The sequence below is a fragment of the Elgaria multicarinata genome, chromosome 13 (genome assembly GCF_023053635.1).
Source record: "Elgaria multicarinata webbii isolate HBS135686 ecotype San Diego chromosome 13, rElgMul1.1.pri, whole genome shotgun sequence".
NCBI lineage: Eukaryota > Metazoa > Chordata > Lepidosauria > Squamata > Anguidae > Elgaria > Elgaria multicarinata.
This window is the reverse complement of record NC_086183.1, coordinates 21,222,224-21,242,440: the sequence shown is the minus strand read 5'-3', so window position 1 is coordinate 21,242,440 and position 20,217 is coordinate 21,222,224. Positions and strand designations below refer to the sequence as shown.

The window sequence follows — 20,217 nt, the reverse complement described above, 5'->3', positions numbered from 1 at the left end:
AGGGAATTTGCATGCAGTCCTCACTCAATCTGGGAAAACCAGATTGTATAATGATGATGGTACAAGATCGCATTAGGGTTGCCACATTCTCCCCACCCCTGAAACAGCTTCTGTCCCTTTAGCAGCTGCACCAAAGGCAGAATTTTATCTGGCACAGCATTTCCAAAGGCATCTCCAGGCAGTGCACGGGATGATTTTCTGCCTCTCACAAAGCTGCACCAGATGATTTTTTGCCTCTCACACAGCTCTTAAAAGGCACAGCACCTTTGTCCATAAAAAAACAGGGCAACTGATCAGTTTCATGGGAAAATGAGGGGAACAATTAATGGTCCTGGCTGCTGCTTCCCCAGTAGTGTTAGGGTAAAAACCCCAACCAGAAGGGAGGGAACAGGAAAACCAGACAAGTCCAGATGCAGTGACCATTCTTTATTGAACTACACGTGTAGGAGGAAACTCACCCTCGACGGATCGAAGACGAGCTTCTCTACCCATAATCTACAACCAACATCTTTTATAACATTCCCTGCCCCTGATGAGCTCATGGCTCCTCTCTCCTCCCATCCCTTGTTGATTGCAGAGTTCTACATTTTCCATAAATGAAACTATTTCTAACAGCTAACAACACATAATATTGTGACAACTATGCCCTATGCCCTATTGCCCGGCGAGGTGATGTTTGCCCTGTCCTGGATGGGGTTGCACTCTCCCTAAAGGAGCGGGTCCATAGTTTGGGGGTGCTCATGGATCCAGAACTGTCACAGGAGGCCCAGGTGAACTCGGTGGCAAAGAGCACCTTTTATCAGCTTAGGCTGATATACCAACTGCGCTCTTATCTGGACAGAGATAGCTTAGCTACAGTTATCCATGCTCTGATAACCTCTCATTTGGATTACTGCAATGCGTTATACGTAGGGCTGCTTTTGAAAACGGTCCGGAAACTTCAACTGGTACAAAACAGGGCAGCACGGTTACTAATAGGGACTGGCCAACAAGACCACATCACGCCAGTCCTTTTCCAGCTTCATTGGCTGCCAGTCCAGGTCCGGGCCCGATTCAAAGTGCAGGTATTAACATCTAAAGCCATAAACGGCTTGGGGCCAGGCTATCTGAAGGAACGCCTCCTCCCATATGTACCTGCCCGGACCCTAAGGTCATCCTCAGGGGTCCTTCTCTGCGAGCCCCTGCCAAAGGAAGTGAGGCAGGTGGCTACCAGGAGGAGGGCCTTCTCTGCTGTGGCACCCCGGCTGTGGAATGAGCTCCCTAAGGAGATTCGCTTGGCATCTACATTCTATGCTTTTAGACGCCAGGTGAAGACCTTTTTATTCTCCCAGCATTTTAATAGTCTATAAATAAATTTTAACTTGGTGTTTTAAATTTGTAATTTTGCATTGCTGCTGTTTTTTATCTGGTTGAGCTTTTATATTGTATTTTATAGTATGGTTTTATACTGTTGTTTTATACTTTGAATGTTTTTAATTTTTGTGAACCGCCCAGAGAGCTCCGGCTATTGGGCGGTATAGAAATGTAATAAATAAATAAATAAATAAATAAATAAATAAATATGTAACTTACTGTACCAGATGAGCCCCCCATGCAAGTGCAGGTGAAGCTAACTTTGCTGACCATTGGGGTGGCTTTCATGATAACAAGGAGTGGTGCGCCGAAATGTCTAGGATAATCACAACTTGGATCCGGGATCCAAGCCTTAGAAGCTGTGCTTTTGGAAACTGCTACATCTGCTGAGCAGACTAAACCCTGCTCCGGGGGTGGTAAGTGCAGGGCAACCTTGAGCAACCGGCCAACTGCATTCTGATGACTCTTTATTAATGAACAGAGGGAAAGGAGGAGGGGTCTGGTGGCAGATCCTTGAGTGCTTGGTGTACACTTTCCCCCCAGAAAAGGGGGTCTTCTAATGGGAGTCATTTGACCACCTTAACACCAGGAACAGGCCTTGCTTTCAAACCCAGCCAGTCACAATGCCTGTGGTTAAGGGAACAGAGAGGTAAACTATCTTAAACTATCATAAAACTCTAGACCTTGCTCTCTGCGTTGATGGCTCATTTTCAAAGCAATTTTATTTATTTGTTTATTTAAACATTTGTATCCTGCCCTATAGCACAAGGATCTCAGGGCAGTGTTCAGGTAAAATCATACAAACAATATATTTGGAGGGGGGGACTGAAGCAGTGCAATTATGATATACTCTTAGGATCAGCTGGAAACCAAACCTGATATAAATATGCAGATATTATTTAAACAAGTATGTCTTTATCACATTCCACCCAGAAGCACAAGGCAAAGTACATGCTCTTCTCACCTCCCCAATCTTATCCTCACAATAATCCTATGAAGTAGGTTAGACTGGCCCAAGGTCATCCAATGAGCTTCATGGCTGAGTGGGGACTTAAACTCAGGTCTCCCCAGTCCTCCTAATCTGACACGCTAATTATTACACCACTAGTTGTTTATCATGAGTTCATGGTAACTTGAAGCATCTACAATGTGAATCTGACTTGGTCAGGATCTACACTAATGCTTTAAAATAGTCTATAACAGGAGTGACAACTGATGGGGCCCGGGACACATTACATATACAGTTCTCAAACTGTTTTCAAATACCATATCCTGCTTGGTTTAGCAGCTCCATCAGATGAGTGTTTTATTGCATGCTGGTTCCTGTGCACTCATGGATTTTTGTGAGTCCTTCTCATGACGTCATCTGCCTCCTGCCCCTTCTAGCCTTCTTTGCACCACACAAAAAAAACCAACAACACCCCAGTAAATCCAACTTATTTTTAAAGATGGAAGTTGCCACTATCTCCTGCTGTGTGCAGGAGAAGCAGTGTGATCAAAACGGCCCACTGAATGGGCCATGTGCACATTGTTTACTTCCTCTTTTGAAAGAGGAAGTAATGAGGGACAAACACGCAGGCAGAGAAGCAACAGTAAGCTAATGTGATTTTCCCCTGTGTGATGATGCCCTAGATCTGGCCTTGCTTGAGTTTTCTTTGCACCTATATCGCAGGTACAGAGAGCATATAAAATTCAGTGTTGGGAGTGAGCCCCGCTGACCTCAGTAGGACTTACTTCTGGGTATCCACATATAAGATTACAATGGTAACGTTGTAGTCAAAATTGCATGTTTGAAAAAATAGGCAAATTTCCATTTCCACTTCACAGTGCTTGTGAATATATGGGTTGTATACCAGATGCCTCACTAGTGTTTTCTTCAATTAGATCAAAGGCTCCAATGTTGTCATTGCAAAATAGGCTCTTGAATGTATTTACTCAGTTGTGTAAGTTATGCCTCCATTTTTTCCCTTTTAATACAGCGAAGAAAAAGTAGAGCGCATTCCTATGCTTGTTTAGTCTGAAGCCATTTTATTCAATGAGATGAATCATCATAACTTAGCGGGCTTAAGATGTCAGTCTTAAGCAAGTAAAGTTTGCTCCTGAAACTATACAAATTACTGTTATTAATTTAACCTCTTCACCACCCAATAGCCAAAGTGCTCCCAAATAACACCATATTCAAAGGGGAGCTATAAAAGCCTAATTGTGGTTACTCAGTAGTGATGGAAAGGCTCAAAGGTAGTATTTTCTTATTATGAGGGCTGTAATATTTAATTAATATGCTGAACCATCATGTTTGTATGCCACCTAAGGTATTCTGTATATAGGCAGGGTATAAATTTAATAAATAGTAACAATACTCAGAAGCCAGTTCTGTGTTCAGTGAGAGTTACTTCTAGATAAATGTGCATAGGACGGCAATCCTAAACACACTTACTCAACTCTAGAGAATCATTCAGAGAGACATTTCCCAGTAAACATGCAGAGGAATGCACTGTAAGATGCATTATTAGTAGTAGGTTAGTTTATTTATTTTTTATACTGCCCCATAGCCAAAGCTTGCTGGGCGGTTCAGAAATACAAGATCATAAAAACATAATATAAAATCTTTAACATACAAAATTTAAGAAAGATTTAAAGCAGCTAAAAACAGTTACAGTAAGACAGTAAAACAAATGACATAAATGCTTGGGAGTCTTAACCTGAACAGTGACAATGTTGGGGTCAGGTACACCTCAGCAGGGAGAGCAATCCACTGAAAATGCTCTCTCCCTTGTTACCAACTTCCGAGCCTCCCTTAGAGAAGGCACTCGGAGGAAGGCTTCAGAGTTTGATGATTGTCTGGGTAGATTCATGTCAAGTTTTGATCAGCTTGCGCTATGTGCCTCTAACAAACTGGACAGATTAAACCAGTTTTATAATCGTACCATCTTAAAGGAGGCATCTCTTCCTATGTGTTAGAAAGAGGAACTCCTGTTCTAAAAGATAACACTTCTTGCAACTTTTGCAGAAATGGCAGGTGGAGGAGGAGATTCGTCAACTAGGGTGACCATATGAAAAGGAGGACAGGGCTCCTTGTATCTTTAACAGTTGTATTGAAAAGGGAATTTCAGCAGGTGTCATTTGTATATATGGGGAACCTGGTGAAATTTCCTCTTCATCACAACACTTAAAGCTGCAGCTGCCCTGCCCTCTTTTAAATCTGGTCACTCTAGTATAGCTCCTGCACCTTTAACTGTTGTGATGGAGGGAAGTTCACCAGGTTCCCCAAATATACAAATGACACCTGCTGAAATTCCCTTTTCTATGCAACTGTTAGATACAGGAGCCCTGTCCTCCTTTTCATATGGTCACCCTACATCAGCGTAACAGTCTTTTAGTATTTAAAAAAGCTATAAAGACTTATCTCTTCTGGCAGGCCTATCCAGTGGAATTTTAGATTGCTTTTAGGATGTTTTAACAATGTATAGTATGTTTTTTTATATCAGTATTTTATGTATTTTATACTTACTGCTGTTCCCTGCCTCGATAAAAATGGACAGGCAGGTAATAAATAAAAAAGTTATTATTATTATTATTATTATTATTATTATTATTATTATTATTATTATTATTATTATTATTATTGATTCTGGGTGAGAAGGTGGACAGCTGGTTGGCCACTGAGTGCTGGACTAGATGGACCCTTGGTCTGAACCAGCAGGGCTCTTCCTGTGCTCATACTGTGCAGCATGGCGGAGGGCGAGGAGAGAGAAGCTCCATTTGCTATTTCCCCTGGGGCAGCAAAATGTCTCGAGCTCACTCCTACAAACCGCTCAAATGTAAGCCCCAGCTTAAAAATTAAGCATCAAGCGCTCAGCTCTCCTTCTCCCTGCTCCGTCATCCCCGCGGGAAAAAACAAAGAGACAGGAAGGACAGGAGAGGGGCGGCGCTTAACGGACTCCATTTCCCAGAGCCCTTCGCGCGCAGCGGCCATTTTTCACCTGCGTTTTCGTACTTCCGGTGCGCCCGTGGCGTCTTGCGTGTGTTCGGCGCTGCGCGCTCAGATTTCCTGTTCTGGAGTTTTAGGCGCGTGGTGGAGAAGTTCGGCTCTCGCTTGCTCCTGCCATGCGGCCCGGTGAGTAGTTCGCGGGAGGGCAGCTCCTCTGGGTTGGCCTTGTTGTTAGACGCGTGTCAGTGCGAGCTCGTGGGGAAGGGCGGAAAAGAAGGCAAGCGGGCGGGCACGCAGGCGGACTCTCGCACGTGGCGGATTGAACCTTCTGCTGATCGGGTTTCTTTGGCTCTGCGTGGCCCGTCTCTGCAGGTTTTAGCCCCCGTGGTGGACGTGGTGGCTTTGGGGATCGCGGAGGACGTGGTGGCTTTGGGGATCGCGGAGGACGTGGTGGCTTTGGGGATCGCGGAGGCCGAGGAGGCTTCCGAGGAGGTCGAGGTGAGTTATGTTATCCCACTTTTCCCCTTTTGCATTTAACTGTAAAGAACATAAGAAGAGCCCATGCTGGGTCAGAGTTCACACAGCGGCCAAGCAGGACATGAGTTCAGCAGCACCCTCCCACCCATGTTCCCCTGGCATGCTGCCCCCGATACTGGAGGTAGCATATAGCCATCAAGACTGGAAGCGATTGAGAACCTCCACGTATTTGTCTAACCCCCCTTCAGACAAATACAGCCTTCTGTTTCCCTTTCCCAAGGGAAGGGGGATTGTTAGTTCTGGCATCTTGGCAATGCTACAGCCGCACAGCCTGCCCCGAACTTGTAGCTGGGGGAGGGTGTGGGTTGCTGAATAACTGTGAATAATACCTGTTTATGAACATGGCATGCATTTCGTTGCAGAACTTAATCCAGAGAGATATTCATTTTACAGCAAACATGCAAGAAAAAGTCTCTTGGCACATTAAAGACATTGTGATAGAAGCGCGTTCATGATCATCAGCCCGCTATATTTATTTAGCTTTTGTATTTTCAATGAGTAACGTAATGCACTAAATAACAGACAAAATTAGGTAATGTAAATACCAATAACTCAAATCCTAAACCACAGTTAATTAAAAAGTACAGTGATACTGTTGTTAGACCAGTCACTTTTGCCATTTCTCAGGCTGTTGCTGGTCTTTGCTGCTCAGTTTTGCTATTTCTTGCTGGCTGAATGCTGCTCGCTTTCTCTTGTCTTCTGAGCTGCTCTTCACTCCTCTGCTCCTTTTCTATCCATTTCTATCAGGATGGATAAAAATCGATGATTTTTTTTAAAAAAAAAATTTAAATTGGATTTTTTAAAAACAAAATGCTTCTTGAGGAAAAATCTATCTAAAGATAGTTTTCTATTTAAGATACATTATAGTCCAAAGGTTATTCGTCATGAAATAAGGATTAGTTTTTAATTACGTTGCTTGAGGCTGTTTAAATTTTTTGGTAAATGACTTCCATTAATCCATTCACAATGTCATGCTCTTCCAGAGGTTTCTGTAAGATTATTTTTCTCCTTCCAATGAAGTACAGCAGAAAACTTGTCCAAATATGAAAGATTAACCTATTAAACCGGAGATAGTTTACCTCGCAATAATTTCATAATTATCTATCTATGATGTATTTCTAATAGTATAACCAAATCAGCATTTTTTTATATAACTGTAAAACTAATCTGAAAATTTGCTATTCTAAAAATGAAACCATCATCTGGTTGTAAATATTAAGATTATACCAGCAAGAATGAGTCTTTGGCAACTGAGTTGTGTAAAATATAGGGAGGAGGAGTGCACTTTTTGGGGGGTGGGGGAGTCACATGATTAAATCGAGTCTTTCTGAGTAGCAATTTAAATTGTGATTTAAATCAAATCCACCCTGATTTCTATCAACCAACCTCTTTTCTCCCCGTTTCATGCTCCTTTGCAAAGCTCACATTCCAACAGTGATGTTGTCAGGGAGACACATTTGGGGTAATTTTTTGGATCTGGAGTAGCTGGGCCTTCAGCCTGCGGCTATACAGGCTGCAGCGTGAGGCCTTTGGCTGATGGTATCTGCCCAGTCCTGTGGTGTGGCTCATTGCTGGATAGGCTGTGTTCCATTCCGCCTCTTCTTTCACTCACAGGAGGTGGATTTAAGTCTCCTGGTGGTGGTGGAGGAGGTGGCGGCTTCCGTGGTGGTTTCCGAGGCGGCAGAGGAGGCGGTGGCCGAGGTGGTGGTGGCCGAGGAGGACGGGGTGGCTTCAGAGGAGGCAAAAAGGTGACAGTCGAGCCCCACAGGCATGAAGGTAAGTTAGCCTTGCTCATCTAGTGGTCCCAGTGTAAGGGAAGCGTTTAATTCTATGCAAGAGAACAGCTCTTCTTCTTATTATTATTATTATTATTATTATTTATTTATTTATTTATTTATATATATATATAGCACCATCAATGTACATGGTGCTGTACAGAGTAAAACAGTAAATAGCAAGACTCTGCCGCATAGGCTTACAATCTAATAAAATCATAGTAAAACAATAAGGAGGGGAAGAGAATGCAAACAGGCACAGGGTAGGGTAAGCAGGCTGATAAAGGGAGAATTACATTTGACCAGAACATTGTGGGAGATAACATTCCCGGGCTTTGTATGGTACAGGACATTGTAAAGGTTCAAAGCATCTTTGGAAGGCAAGGTATCCCAGCCTGTTAGCTGCAGCTGAAAGCTATGGTGGGAACAGATTCTTTAGGATGCTGGTGATTGTTGGTGAGACCTTACTCACTGTAAAATACTGGCATGTGGCAATGTTGTACTTGTAAACAGATGAATTAGAAGAGAGATAGGGAACCTTTTTCAGGCCTAGGACCACATTTTCACATGGGTAATCTTTGGTGGGGGAGGTGGCTGCATGACCTTGTGAATGGGCCCACATATACACCCCATTCACAAGCATCCACCACTCCCTGAAATTCCCGCCCCCCACGTAAGGAATTCAGCTTTTGCGGGAAAGGTCCCATTCATGGAGTTTTTTTCCTAGCCATAATTTGCAGATACGGATGAGGGGTGGGCGTGGAATTTTACCACCCCCGACCTAGAACATCCCCAAATCCATAGATTTGTTGAGTGCTAGAAAGTCAGCATGCAGTATTTGCATTGTGGTGCAATGCAATCCTCAGCGTACAAGCAGAAATATATGTAAAGCACACTTTTCTCATGCAGAGTCCTACCTCTAGCATCTCATCGTGGGCTGGAGCTTTGTTACATCTGGATGGGAGCCACCTGACTGAAAGGAAACCTGAGGTCAGAGGCCAACATCCTGATTTCAGGAATTATTCAGGTGGCTCTACCTAAAGTAGCCCAAACTGATCATAAACACTCCTGTTGCCTTTATAGCAATGTTTTTATGAAAAGTGGGGAAATGTGACAGAAGTCAAAATGTCAGTACTACCATTTAAAAACTAGACTAAGCATTGGGAGCTTGGGATGCTGAAGAAATGCACATTTTAATCATGTTGCAGAGACATGATGTTTTTTTGGTGAGATGGGGAGGGGTGTTGAACTGGAAGAGAACAATTCTAGTAACCTCTTGAGCTGGAACCCCTTGATGCTTTTCCTGCTTTGAAAATGATTTGTTAAGCCAGACTTGCCAATAAGCCAACAAGGAGGGGGTTTCACTTCCCAGGACTCCGTCCCTCCTCTGTCAGCCTACTCCCTCGCCTGCAAATAATCCATGTATTGACCTGCATGAAATTCATGGCCACCTTTTGCTTAAAATGTAAATAAATGCATAGCTCAGTTAGAGATGTGAAAGCTTTGTTGTTGTTTATTCGTTCAGTCGTTTCCGACTCTTCGTGACTTCATGGACCAGCCCACGCCAGAGCTTTCTGTCGGCTGTCGCCACCCCCAGCTTCCCCAAGGTCAAGTCTGTCACCTCCAGAATATCATCCATCCATCTTGCCCTTGGTCGGCCCCTCTTCCTTTTGCCTTCCACTTTCCCTAGCATCAGCCTCTTCTCCAGGGTATCCTGTCTTCTCATTATGTGGCCAAAGTACTTCAGTTTTGCCTTTAATACCATTCCCTCAAGTGAGCAGTCTGGCTTTATTTCCTGGAGTATGGACTGGTTTGATCTTCTTGCAGTCCACGGCACTCTCAGAATTTTCCTCCAACACCACAGTTCAAAAGCATCTATCTTCCTTCGCTCAGCCTTCCTTATGGTCCAGCTCTCGCAGCCATAGGTTACTACAGGGAATACCATTGCTTTAACTATGCGGACAAAAACAGGGGAAATTGGGTTGCAGGGGGTGGGGGACAGAATTTTAAAACATTTTCCCAAGGATTTTTGGAAAATTTGGAGAATAAGTTTTCCCCCATTTTGTTTTGCCCCCACTCAAAAAAAAGCAGGTTTTAATAATAATAAATTTATTTCTTACCCACCTCTCCATATTGATCAAGGCGGAGAACAACAATAAACAATAAAATACATAATACTCAATTAAAACATAATATACATTGTTAAAAACATCCTAAAAAATATCCTAGAAACGAAAAACATCTTAAAATTCCACTGGATAGGCTTGCTGGAAGAGTTCAGTCTTGATAGCTTTCTTGAATGCTAGTACACTGTTAAGTTGACGAGTCTCCTCTGGCAGGCCATTCCACAGTCTGGGAGCAGCAGAAGAGAAGGTCCTTTGGGTAACAGTTGTTAATCTAGTTTTTGCTAGCTGAAGTAGATTTTCCATATCTTTTAAGTTCAACATTATATCAATTTGAAATCTTTTTCAGAACTGGAGCTTCCAAACTGTTGACATGAAGGTTATTTTTATTTTTTTAAAAAAAGTGAGGGGGGATCACATTTCTTAAGTTTTTTGGTTTTTTAGGTTTCTGTTTGGCCTCTTGGCAAATCTACAAAATACCTTGTTGTGCAATCCTATGCTAGATGTAAGGCGTTTTCTGTCTAAACATGCATAAGGTTGCACTCTGATAGTCAGTTGAAATAGACATACAATCTCCTTGCCATTAAGGGAAATCTCTCTTGTCTTGAGTCTATGACCTGGTTCACATGTAACGATAGCCCATGCATCGTCATGCACAAGCAGAAGAGAGTGGGCACACTGCCTCCCACATGCCTATTTCTTCCACTTTTAATCAAATTGGCCAGGTTATAGGTTGGTGAGCATGACATGTGAACCTGGAATGCTTGGTTGTTTGGGGGTTAAACAAGCCAGAGGTTACCCCATGAATTGCTGTTGACTTAGTTGCTGGGTTGTTTAGCCCTGACCAACCCAATGTTTTGGTTCATTGTTCAGTTAACCACTGGGTTGTTTAAATCATGGGCTGTTGTCACATGCAAACTGCCCCTATGACTGCAGTCTTCCCTATTGGGAGTGAGCCCATTAAACATAATGGGTTTACTTCTGAGTACATAACGCGTACAAGTGGTTAGATTTCGGTTTGTACAGTAATGGTACTGTGCCTGTGAATAGTTGTGGACAGGGAAGTGACAACTGTTCACCCCCTTGAGCTAAACACCAAAACCAGCCTACCTTATATTCACAAGGAAATGTTGGGGATCTTAAGAGTACTCCCTGAGGCCTGGAAGGCTTAAATCCTGACTTCCTATGGAATTCCCTGCCTCTGGTGGTCAGGCAGGCGCTAACTTTGTATTCCGTTTGGTGCCTCCTGAAAACATTATTCCAGCAAGCCTTTGCTTCATGACCAGCCATGGTTCACTGTGTGTTTGCTTCTTTTAAAATCTATTTTAAAGGGTTTTATTCTGTTTTTGTTTTTATTTTATCTTGTACACCGCTCTGAAATTTTGAATGGGGAGTGGTGTATAAATATGGTAAATAAATAAATAATGTGAAGCATGGCTTCTATATGAGCACATCTGTTGTACCCGTAGGTGTCTTCATCTGCAGAGGAAAAGAAGATGCGCTGGTGACACGGAATCTGGTACCTGGAGAGTCTGTGTACGGAGAGAAGAGGATTTCTGTAGAGGTGGGTGGCAGAAGATGCTTTGGGGGAGCATGAAGTAGCGGAGAGGGAAGAGATGCATGCCTGAATAGATTACATTATTCTTCCCCAACCTGGTCCCCTCCTAATGTTTTGGACTTCAGCTCCCATCAGCCCCAGGCAGCATGGGCGATGGTCGGCAATGCTGGGAGACATTGTTTAAAACATCTGGAGGGCACCCAGGTGGGAAAGTGTGTAAGAAGGATGGGGCTACACATTGTGGGACAATCCACATACGGGACAAACCATGTGCTGTACCTCTGTGTGAGGTCAAGACAGTCTCCATTTCCCTTCTCCAAGCTTGCATCCAGGGATCATCCCATGTGGGGCAATCCACATACCCCTCTCCAGCTGCAAATCTCCACAGCTCCAGGCTTTAGGTCCCAGACCTCCCTACTCAGGTTTTGATGGAATGTGAGTAAAACTTTTTGTGCAATCGGGAGCCCTGAGAAAGCAGAGTTCCTGGCCACGTGGATACTTCTATTGATTTTTACTACATTTATATCCCGCCTTTTTTCCTCCAAGGGTACCCAGGGTGGCGTACATAATCTTCCTCCCCTCCATTTTATCCTCATAACAGCCCTGTGAGGTAGGTTGGGCTGAGAGTCTGTGACTGGCCCAAAGTCACCCAGTGAGCGTCCATGGCTGAGGTGGGGACTAGAACCTGGATTTCCCAGTCCAACACTGAAGCCACTACACCACACTGGCACATGCAAGTGAACACAAGTCTCCTTAAGGTTGGGGACTTCGCTGCTACCTGATCGTCTTAACTGAAGATTGAATCTGAGACTTGCATGGAAAGCAAGAGCTCTACTGCTAAGCTTTGGTCTTTCCCTTAAGATGTAAGACAGTAGGAAGGTGATATTTATCCTGAGTTAGACCATTGGTCCATCTAGCTTCTTCGTGCCGTCTTATCAGCCTCCCGCAGCCTGGTGCCTTCCAGAAGTTTTGCGCTACAACTTCCATCCTTCCTGCCCCCTTGGCTATGCTATCTGGGCCTGGCGGGAGTTGCAGTCCGATGCATCTAGAGTTCCCTTCATCTCAGGTTGTTGGATGAGACCCATGCCTCTTCCACATGTCTAGGGAATTGCTTGTAAATGTAGGAGGGACAAGCCAAATGGAGGAGCACATGCCAAGGTTGGTTTCCCCTGGTTGGAAAGCCTCTCTCCATCCCGGATGTTTTGCCTCCCGTTTTCCAGGATGGTGAACTCAAGGTGGAATACCGTGCTTGGAACCCCTTCCGATCCAAGCTGGCTGCTGCCATCCTGGGGGGCATTGACCAGATCCACATCAAACCAGGTGCCAAAGTGTTATACCTGGGGGCGGCATCAGGGACGACTGTGTCTCACGTCTCTGACATCGTTGGGCCGGTAAGGAGCTTCTGAGGTGCCCAAAACTGGGACTTTAGTTCTGAATGGGTGGTAAGGCTATCTGGACCCCGCCGCATGGTGTTGCTGTGTGTGCTTTGTCCCCCCCGCCCCAGATGGAGCTATGCAGTTGAGGCCAGTGAGTTCCTAGTGATTTGTTCACGCAAAAGAATGATGTGCCGTCTGTTTTTCCGTCCCCTCCCACCCCCTTGTTGAGCATAGTTTGACTGGCCTCAATCGTCATGCCAAAACATGTAGACACCAAGATCCTGCCCTCCCCTTGTCCCTGCCCTCTTAATGCATCTCAGTGTGTGATCAAGGCAATCTCCCATCTCCCCTCTCTCCAAGTTCGGGTCTAGGGCCCATCTCACGTGGGACAATCTAGAAACATCCATCTCCAGCTTCAAACTTGCAACTAAGGAAGGGAACATTTTGGATGCAGAGCTGCCAAAGTACTCATTACCTTGGCAGCCCAGCACCTAAGCAGTCAGCTCCTCCCTCTCTCTCTGGAGCTGGGACCTTCTCAGTGCTAGTTCCTGGTTTTGGAGGGCCCATGGAATGGGCCCCCTCCCCAGTGACCCCACCTTCTCACCACCATTGTCACCAGCTGCTATTGCTACCCATCCTTTTTCCCATCATTGCTCCCACTTGCTTGCCAGGCAGAGGGCCAGTGAGCAAGCAACGTGGTAGCCTTCAGTGCTCCTTCTCCCCCCCACCACCACCACCACAATTGGAGCCAGAGCAAGAGTAAAGTGAACAAGCAGGCTGAAGTGGGCAGGAAAGGAGCAGCTCCAGGGCTGCTGTTGTCGGTGGGCCCCTACTAGGGTGTAGGTCGTTGGAAGGTGCCCAACCACACCTGCCCTTGATGCTAGCTCTGGACCTTCTGCATACAAAGCAGGTGCTCTACCACGAGGCTATGGCCATTGCCCAAACTGTAGAGGAAGGTTGGAGGTCATAAGAACATAAGAAGAGCCCTGCTGGATCCGACCAAGGGTCCATGTAGTCCAGCACTGTTCGCACAGAGGCCAACCAGCTGTCGACCAGGGAACTCAAGCAGGATATGGTGCAACATCATTCTCCCACCCATGGTCCCCAACAACTATACAGGCTTACTGCCTCTGATACTGGAGGTTGCACAGAGCCATCAGGACTAGTAGCCATGGATAGCCTTCCCCCTCCATGAATTTATCCAACCCCCTTTTAAAGCCATCCAAATTGGTGGCCATCACCACATCTCGTGGTAGTGAATTCCATCGTTTAACTACATGCTGTGTGAAGAAGTCCTTCCTCTTATCAGTCCTGAATCTCCCACCAATCAGCTTCTTGGGGTGATCCCGGGTTCTAGTATTATGGGAGGGGGGGGAGATGTCTCCCTATCCACCTTCTCCACACTGTGCATAATTAGGGGCCTCTAGCCCTCCTTGCCACACGGCACTGCCTTGTTCGCCATGCTGAGAAGAATTGCTGAGCACTGTTCTCACACTGTCAGAAGTGCCTTCGCAGTTACAGCCGTGGCCCCGCAGGTGCTGTGTCTTGCAAATGTTTCCTCCTTCTATTAGCCGCTGCATGCCCATGTGGACATGCCTCGGGCTCTCCTCACTTCCTGCCTCGTGTCACACAGGAAGGCCTTGTCTACGCCGTGGAATTCTCCCATCGCTCAGGCCGCGACCTCATTAACGTGGCAAAGAAACGCACGAACATTATCCCCGTCATCGAGGATGCACGACACCCGCACAAATACCGCATGTTGCTTGGTAAGAGCCTCGCAAAGCTTTTGAACCTGCGTAGATGATAGCCTCTGTGTGTGTGTGTAGATTGAACTGGGCATCCGTTAGAGCAGGTGCGTGCAGGGGAGTGGGGAGGTCTCTTTCAGCCCTAGGGCCAAATTCAATTCCAGGGAAGCTCTCCAGAGAGGGGTGGAAGGCAAAATACCAAAAACCCGAGCATATTTTAGTTTAACGCTCTTACCGCCAGCGACTATGCCCGTTTCAGGCTTTTAAAATGGGGGAAGAACTGCACAAAAAAACAAAGCCACCCATCAATATGTGGTGGTGGTGGGTCGAAATTGTATGGCCATCTTGGGAAACTGGAAGGCCAGATTGGGAGTCCAGGAAGTCCAGAGGCTCCCCGTCTCTACTTTGGCCAGAAAGTAGACCTCCAAATGCTTTGGACTTTTATCTTCCACCATTCCTGAACATTGGCCGTGCTGGCAGAGGCTTCTGGGAGATGAAGTCCAAAGCAGCTTGAGATTCACCTTCTGTCCACCCCTGCCTTAGAGGAGTGCCCCTTTATGTTCTTGCCCACTCCCCACCCACCCCCAGGTTGTGTATAGGCAACCTGGTACCCTCCAAATGTTTTGACAACAAATCCCCTGAGCCCCTATCGGTGTGTTTAAGGATGATGGGAGATGTAGTCCAAGCTTTCTGGGCTCAGGAAGGCTACCTTAAATGAATGTGGATGAGTAATACTAAACGAACACCCAAGCCGCCTCACTGCTGGCGCATCATCTCAAAAGGGCAGGGACCAAGCTTGATGCTCTAAGTTCTTCTGTGTTTGATTTGCCCATTTCATATTAAGGAAGGGAGATGATCAGATTTGCAGAGCAGCTTACAAATCTCCTTCCCCACCGCCCCTATCTCTTTACAGGCATGGTGGACGTGATCTTCGCAGATGTGGCTCAGCCTGACCAGTCACGTATTGTGGCGCTCAATGCCCACAATTTCTTGAAGAACGGTGGCCATTTTGTCATCTCCATCAAGGTAATGCTCAGTTTGACCGTTCCAAGACTTTACGTTCTAGCCTGTGTGGGATTGGGACGAAAGGGGAACGCCTTGCTGCTGGTGCTGGATTGTTGCTTGGGATGGTTTCTTTGGATGCCTGATGTTGGCGTATGTGAGTTGTTGTCCCGCCCAGGAGAACCTGACAAACCTTGCCTTCCCCTCCAGGCCAACTGCATCGACTCGACAGCAGCCCCCGAAGCCGTCTTTGCGTCAGAGGTGAAGAAAATGCAGCAGGAGAACATGAAACCCCAGGAGCAGTTGACTTTGGAGCCGTATGAGCGAGACCACGCTGTGGTGGTTGGCATGTACAGGTATGGGAAAGCCTGAGGATGTTAGTGTCAATGTGGACATGTGAAAATAGAGGGATGGGGGCAAAGCAGTGTTGAGAGTACAGTAAAATATGGTGTAGTGCCAGTGTAGAGAGCCAGTGTGGTGCAGTGGCTACAGTGTTGGCCTGGGAGTTGAGAGATCTAGGTTCTAGTCCCGTCTCCCTCAGCCATGGAAGCTCACAGGGTGGCTTTGGGCCAGTCACAGACTCTCAGCCCAACCTACCTCACAGAGTTGTTGTGAGGATAAAATGGAGAGGAGGAGGATGGTTACGTACCCCTTCCTTGGGTTCCTTGGAGGGGGGGAAAAAACAGGATCTAAATGTAATAAATCAGATATGAGCCACTGCTATTCTCCATCCATCCTTCATCCCCCAGGATGAGTGAGCTTGTTAGGATCTTAGGAAAGACTGATTGGCGGGGTTTTGCCTACACTGCCCCAAATTCTGACCCAGGTACAGTAGTTAAAGGATTCAGGGGTGCTGAACTAGGCTCAGGAGCCAAACCTAGTCTTCCTGGGGTCCCAGTCTAACTCTCTGGGGTTCCCCAAATGGCAATGTTCCTTTCTCCTGCCCCCAGGATATTTTGCAACTATCGGTTCTTTAGACATTTCTGATGACGTTGGTTTTCTTCCATTGTCTGAGACATCCTGTATCGTGTTTGCAAATCGCGGTCTGGAAACAGTATCTTGCTATGTGCCATGAATATCTCTGGGAGGGTGGGAGCCTTTCTATGAAATGGCTACAGCCTGCTTTAAGCTCCCACAAGCCGACTGGGTAATACATCCCCCTCTGGTGCCACGCTTCCTTCCGGATGCTTGCAAAACCAACGATTGAATTTTCTACCTGAGGCTAACGAACTGTATCTTGGAGAATAAGTTCTGCATTTGCAAAGTGCCAGAGCATGATGACAGTAGCCCTGCTTAGTCCTTAATCGGTTAACAGACGCTCTCCTTTTTCCCTTACAGGCCGCCACCAAAACAGAAGAAATAAAAGTGCAGAAACGGTTGGCGTTCCTCGTGGCAGCGCTTTAGGTCAGCGTGGCTTCTCTTGCCACTTTGTGAGACAGGACTTTTTCTCCAGACGGGTCTCCGCTTCTTAAAGGGCCAATCTCTCATGCGGAGGTGTTGTTCTGCAGCATTCTCAAATGTGTATATTTTTTATTAAAATTAGTAATGTAGAGATGTGCTGGTTTTGTTTGTGTGCTCAGTAAGGAAGGGGCCACTTGCATCTATTTAGTCAGGACAGATAATGGGCCTATTCAGACAACACGCTAAGCCATGGTTAGGCCATTAACCCTTTTGCAGCAAATGGTTATCAAGCATGTTTAAACCGTGGTTATGTAGCCACCATGGTTAGGAATGGTTCACACGACAATGGTCCCATTCAGAAGACACCTTAAACGATGGCTTTAATCACCGTGACCAAGGCTTTTTGCCTTAGTCACTGTGGTTAAAGCCATGGTTTAAGGTGTCTTCTGAATGGGGCCAATGTTTAGCTCAAATGCTTAGCCATTGTGGCTTAATGTGTCTTCTGAACAGGGCCTTAATCAAGAGCCCTGTATCCTTGTGCAGTGCTGGTTCTAGGTTTTCGAGGTCCCTCGGGCTGCACGCCTTCAATGAGCCCTTTTTTCAGTAAGTCCACCTCATTTGCCATTGTCATCAGCTGCTCCCATCCTCTTTTTTTTATCGTTGTTACAACTCGCTTAATAGGCAGAAAGCCAGGGACCAAATAGTAAGTGTCATCTCCTGCTTTTCCTCAGCAACGCCATTATCTGAGCCAAAGGAAACCACAAGCAAGACATGAATGCATCAGCACCCTTCCGTTAATGTCCCCCCCCCCCCCACAACTAGTGTACTTACGCTACCTCCAGTATCAGAGGTGGTATGCCTATCACCATCTGGACTATTAGCCATTTATAGCCTTAACCCTTTGTTAATGGAGTGTAAGATGCCCTTATCCTCCATTAGGTTAATTCAGATATCTGTTCTCTTAATATGGTGAAGCTTCACATAGAATCATAGAATAGCAGAGTTGGAAGGGGCCTACAAGGCCATCAAGTCCAACCCCCTGCTCAATGCAGGAATCCACCCTAAAGCATCCCTGACAGATGGTTGTCCAGCTGCCTCTTGAAGGCCTCTAGTGTGGGAGAGCCCACAACTACCCTAGGTAACTGATTCCATTGTCGTACTGCTCTAACAGTCAGGAAGTTTTTCCTGATGTCCAGCCGGAATCTGGCTTCCTTTAACTTGAGCCCGTTATTCCGTGTCCTGCACTCTGGGAGGATCGAGAAGAGATCCTGGCCCTCCTCTGTGTGACAACCTTTTAAGTATTTGAAGAGTGCTATCATGTCTCCCCTCAATCTTCTCTTCTCTAAGCTAAACATGCCCAGTTCTTTCAGTCTCTCTTCATAGGGCTTTGTTTCCAGACCCCTGATCATCCTGGTTGACCTATGACATGACTATGCTTACAAAGCTATTACATTTCTATAGGCCACTGTCATAAACACCCTTAGGAGAAATTAAGTTGCATTTAACTTGTTGGGATTGAGTAAACAGGACTTCCCATAGCAGTGTCAGCTGGTGAGTGTCAACAGGATTGTGGCCTAGGCCAAGCCACTGAGAAACAGGGTGATATTTGAAAGATTTTAAAAATGAATGGGGTATCTCCCCCAAAATAGCCCAAGAGAATTGGACACTTCCAGAATGTGAAAAGACAACCTATCCATGACAGGTATTCTAAAGCAATATACATTTTAAGTGAAATGTTCAAAGTGACCAGAGTTTGTTCTGCCCTTTTGTTTGTTTCTTTACATTTACTTCAGAAATATATCCTTCCCTGTAACCTCTTTTTTGCATTTAAATTAAGGATGAACTGTGGTCACTGGGGTAGGGATACCTAATGGTGTAAACTCTACTGGAAATTCAAGTTGATGTCCCAGGGTAGTTCTTATTGCAGGGATGTGCAGAACGTAGATCCCCAGGTGTTTTGGGCTTCAGCTCACGGTCTTCCTGACCATTGGCCATGCTGGCTGGGGCTTCTGGAGCTAAAGTCCAAACCATCTGCAGATCTACCTTCTGCCCACCTGTTTTATTGAATTGGTTGTCAAGTAAGCCTCCCTTGGTAGTATAGTTTTAATACACACATCAGCACCACCCCATTCTATTACATCTTGATGGGACAAGCATTGTGTAAAACCTACTATGAATATGGGGGGGGGGGGCAAAGTTTAGCATGCAAGCTAAAGCTGGAAGGAACTGCAACCAAATAGTGGGTGAGGAGGAAGGTTTCATAAAGTTGCCTTGTCCTGGGGCCGATGTCTAACCTTTGGGGCTTGCTGTGCAACGTTGCCCCTAGCCAACGGTCTTGGGTGGGGGGGTCTCTTTGTTGTCAGCTGCTCCCTAATTCGTTTCACTGGGGTTGCCAGAAATTGAATCTGGGACCTTCTAGATGCCAAACAACGGTGCTCTAACCTTGAACTACAGAATTGCCTTGTACCAACCTTGAACTACAGAATTGCCTTGTACCACCGTGGGGTATAGGTTTCATTTTTAACATTTCCCCCCATGTAGTAAGCTAGCTCATCAGGGAGAAAAGCTTAATGCACTCCTTCTCCTAGATGGTTTTCCCTCCCTCCACCACCACCCCCATCTTATCTACAGTGGTACAGTCCAGAATTCCACCCTCTCATTCTGTGTTCAGTCGAGTTTCGTAGATGCCATTCTGAAAATGGGGCGCGAGGGGGGAGGGAGGGAGAGAGAGATTGCGCGCGCGCGCGGGCGGACCGGCCGCAGACTCCCGCGCATGCGCAGACTGGCCGGGGCAGGAGGGAGCCGCGCAAAGGAAGAGGCACGCGCTCTCCGAGAGGGTGCGCGTCCATTCCTCTCTCTCTCTCTTCCCCCCCCCTCCTCTCCCCGCTCGCCCTCCCGGCCCGCTGCCTCACGTGGCCACGCCGGCGGGGCGCATGCGCTCGGCGGCGGCAGCGGAGGCGGTTTGTTGTGGTCGCCATTTTTTGTTGCATTACTGGGAAATCCCGGCGCCGGAGCAGCCGCCGGAGTACGCCCCTTGCGCTGGGGGTGGGGGCGCAACCCGCCCGCCTGCCGCGCCCCGCCCCCAGCGCGCTTCTCCTCCTCAGCCCGAGCTTTGAAACACGCCGCGGGCCGCAGCCGCCTCCTCAGGTAAGAGACCCGCCCGGCTGCCGCTCCCTACCCGACGGACCGACCGACCGCCTGCCTGCCTGCCTCCGGGCCCTTCCCAGGGAGAGGGAGGGGGAGAGGAGGCGCCGCCGTCGCGCCTTCTTCCTCCGGTCCCAATCCTTCCCGCCTTCCTGCACATCCCATCCCGGCTGCGGCGGGCAGATTCGCCCAGAGAGCCGGACTCTCTCGTCAGGCCCCGCCCCTGGCCGGCTCTCCGGCTTCGCCTCGGGCGGGACCCCGCTCGCCCTCCC

The 20,217-nt window shown here is 46.8% G+C and overlaps 2 protein-coding genes and 1 long non-coding RNA gene across 4 annotated transcripts in view; all 3 read left to right on the top strand.

Annotated features, from left to right (window-relative positions):
* LOC134408458 (uncharacterized) overlaps positions 1-20,217 on the top strand; it is a 119,651-nt gene that overhangs the window by 1,410 nt on the left and 98,024 nt on the right. The gene's annotated exons all lie outside the window — the stretch shown is intronic.
* On the top strand, positions 5,381-16,917 carry FBL (fibrillarin). Of its 2 annotated transcripts, none has more exons than XM_063140213.1 (9): positions 5,381-5,470; positions 5,657-5,776; positions 7,439-7,597; positions 11,189-11,283; positions 12,498-12,668; positions 14,287-14,419; positions 15,312-15,424; positions 15,611-15,756; positions 16,739-16,917. In XM_063140213.1, exons 1-9 carry the CDS (start codon positions 5,461-5,463, stop codon positions 16,761-16,763), a joined length of 972 nt encoding a protein of 323 aa, XP_062996283.1. In that variant the 5' UTR covers positions 5,381-5,460; the 3' UTR covers positions 16,764-16,917. The 2 variants fall into 2 exon arrangements, with proteins under 2 accessions (XP_062996283.1, XP_062996282.1); XM_063140212.1 differs by having other exon boundaries at positions 5,657-5,782; positions 7,436-7,597.
* Positions 19,750-20,217, top strand: part of DYRK1B (dual specificity tyrosine phosphorylation regulated kinase 1B) — a 29,370-nt gene continuing 28,902 nt past the window's right edge. Inside the window, exon 1 of the mRNA XM_063139673.1 lies at positions 19,750-19,948. The gene's annotated coding sequence lies outside the window, so the exon portion shown is untranslated. The remainder of the gene's footprint in view (positions 19,949-20,217) is intronic.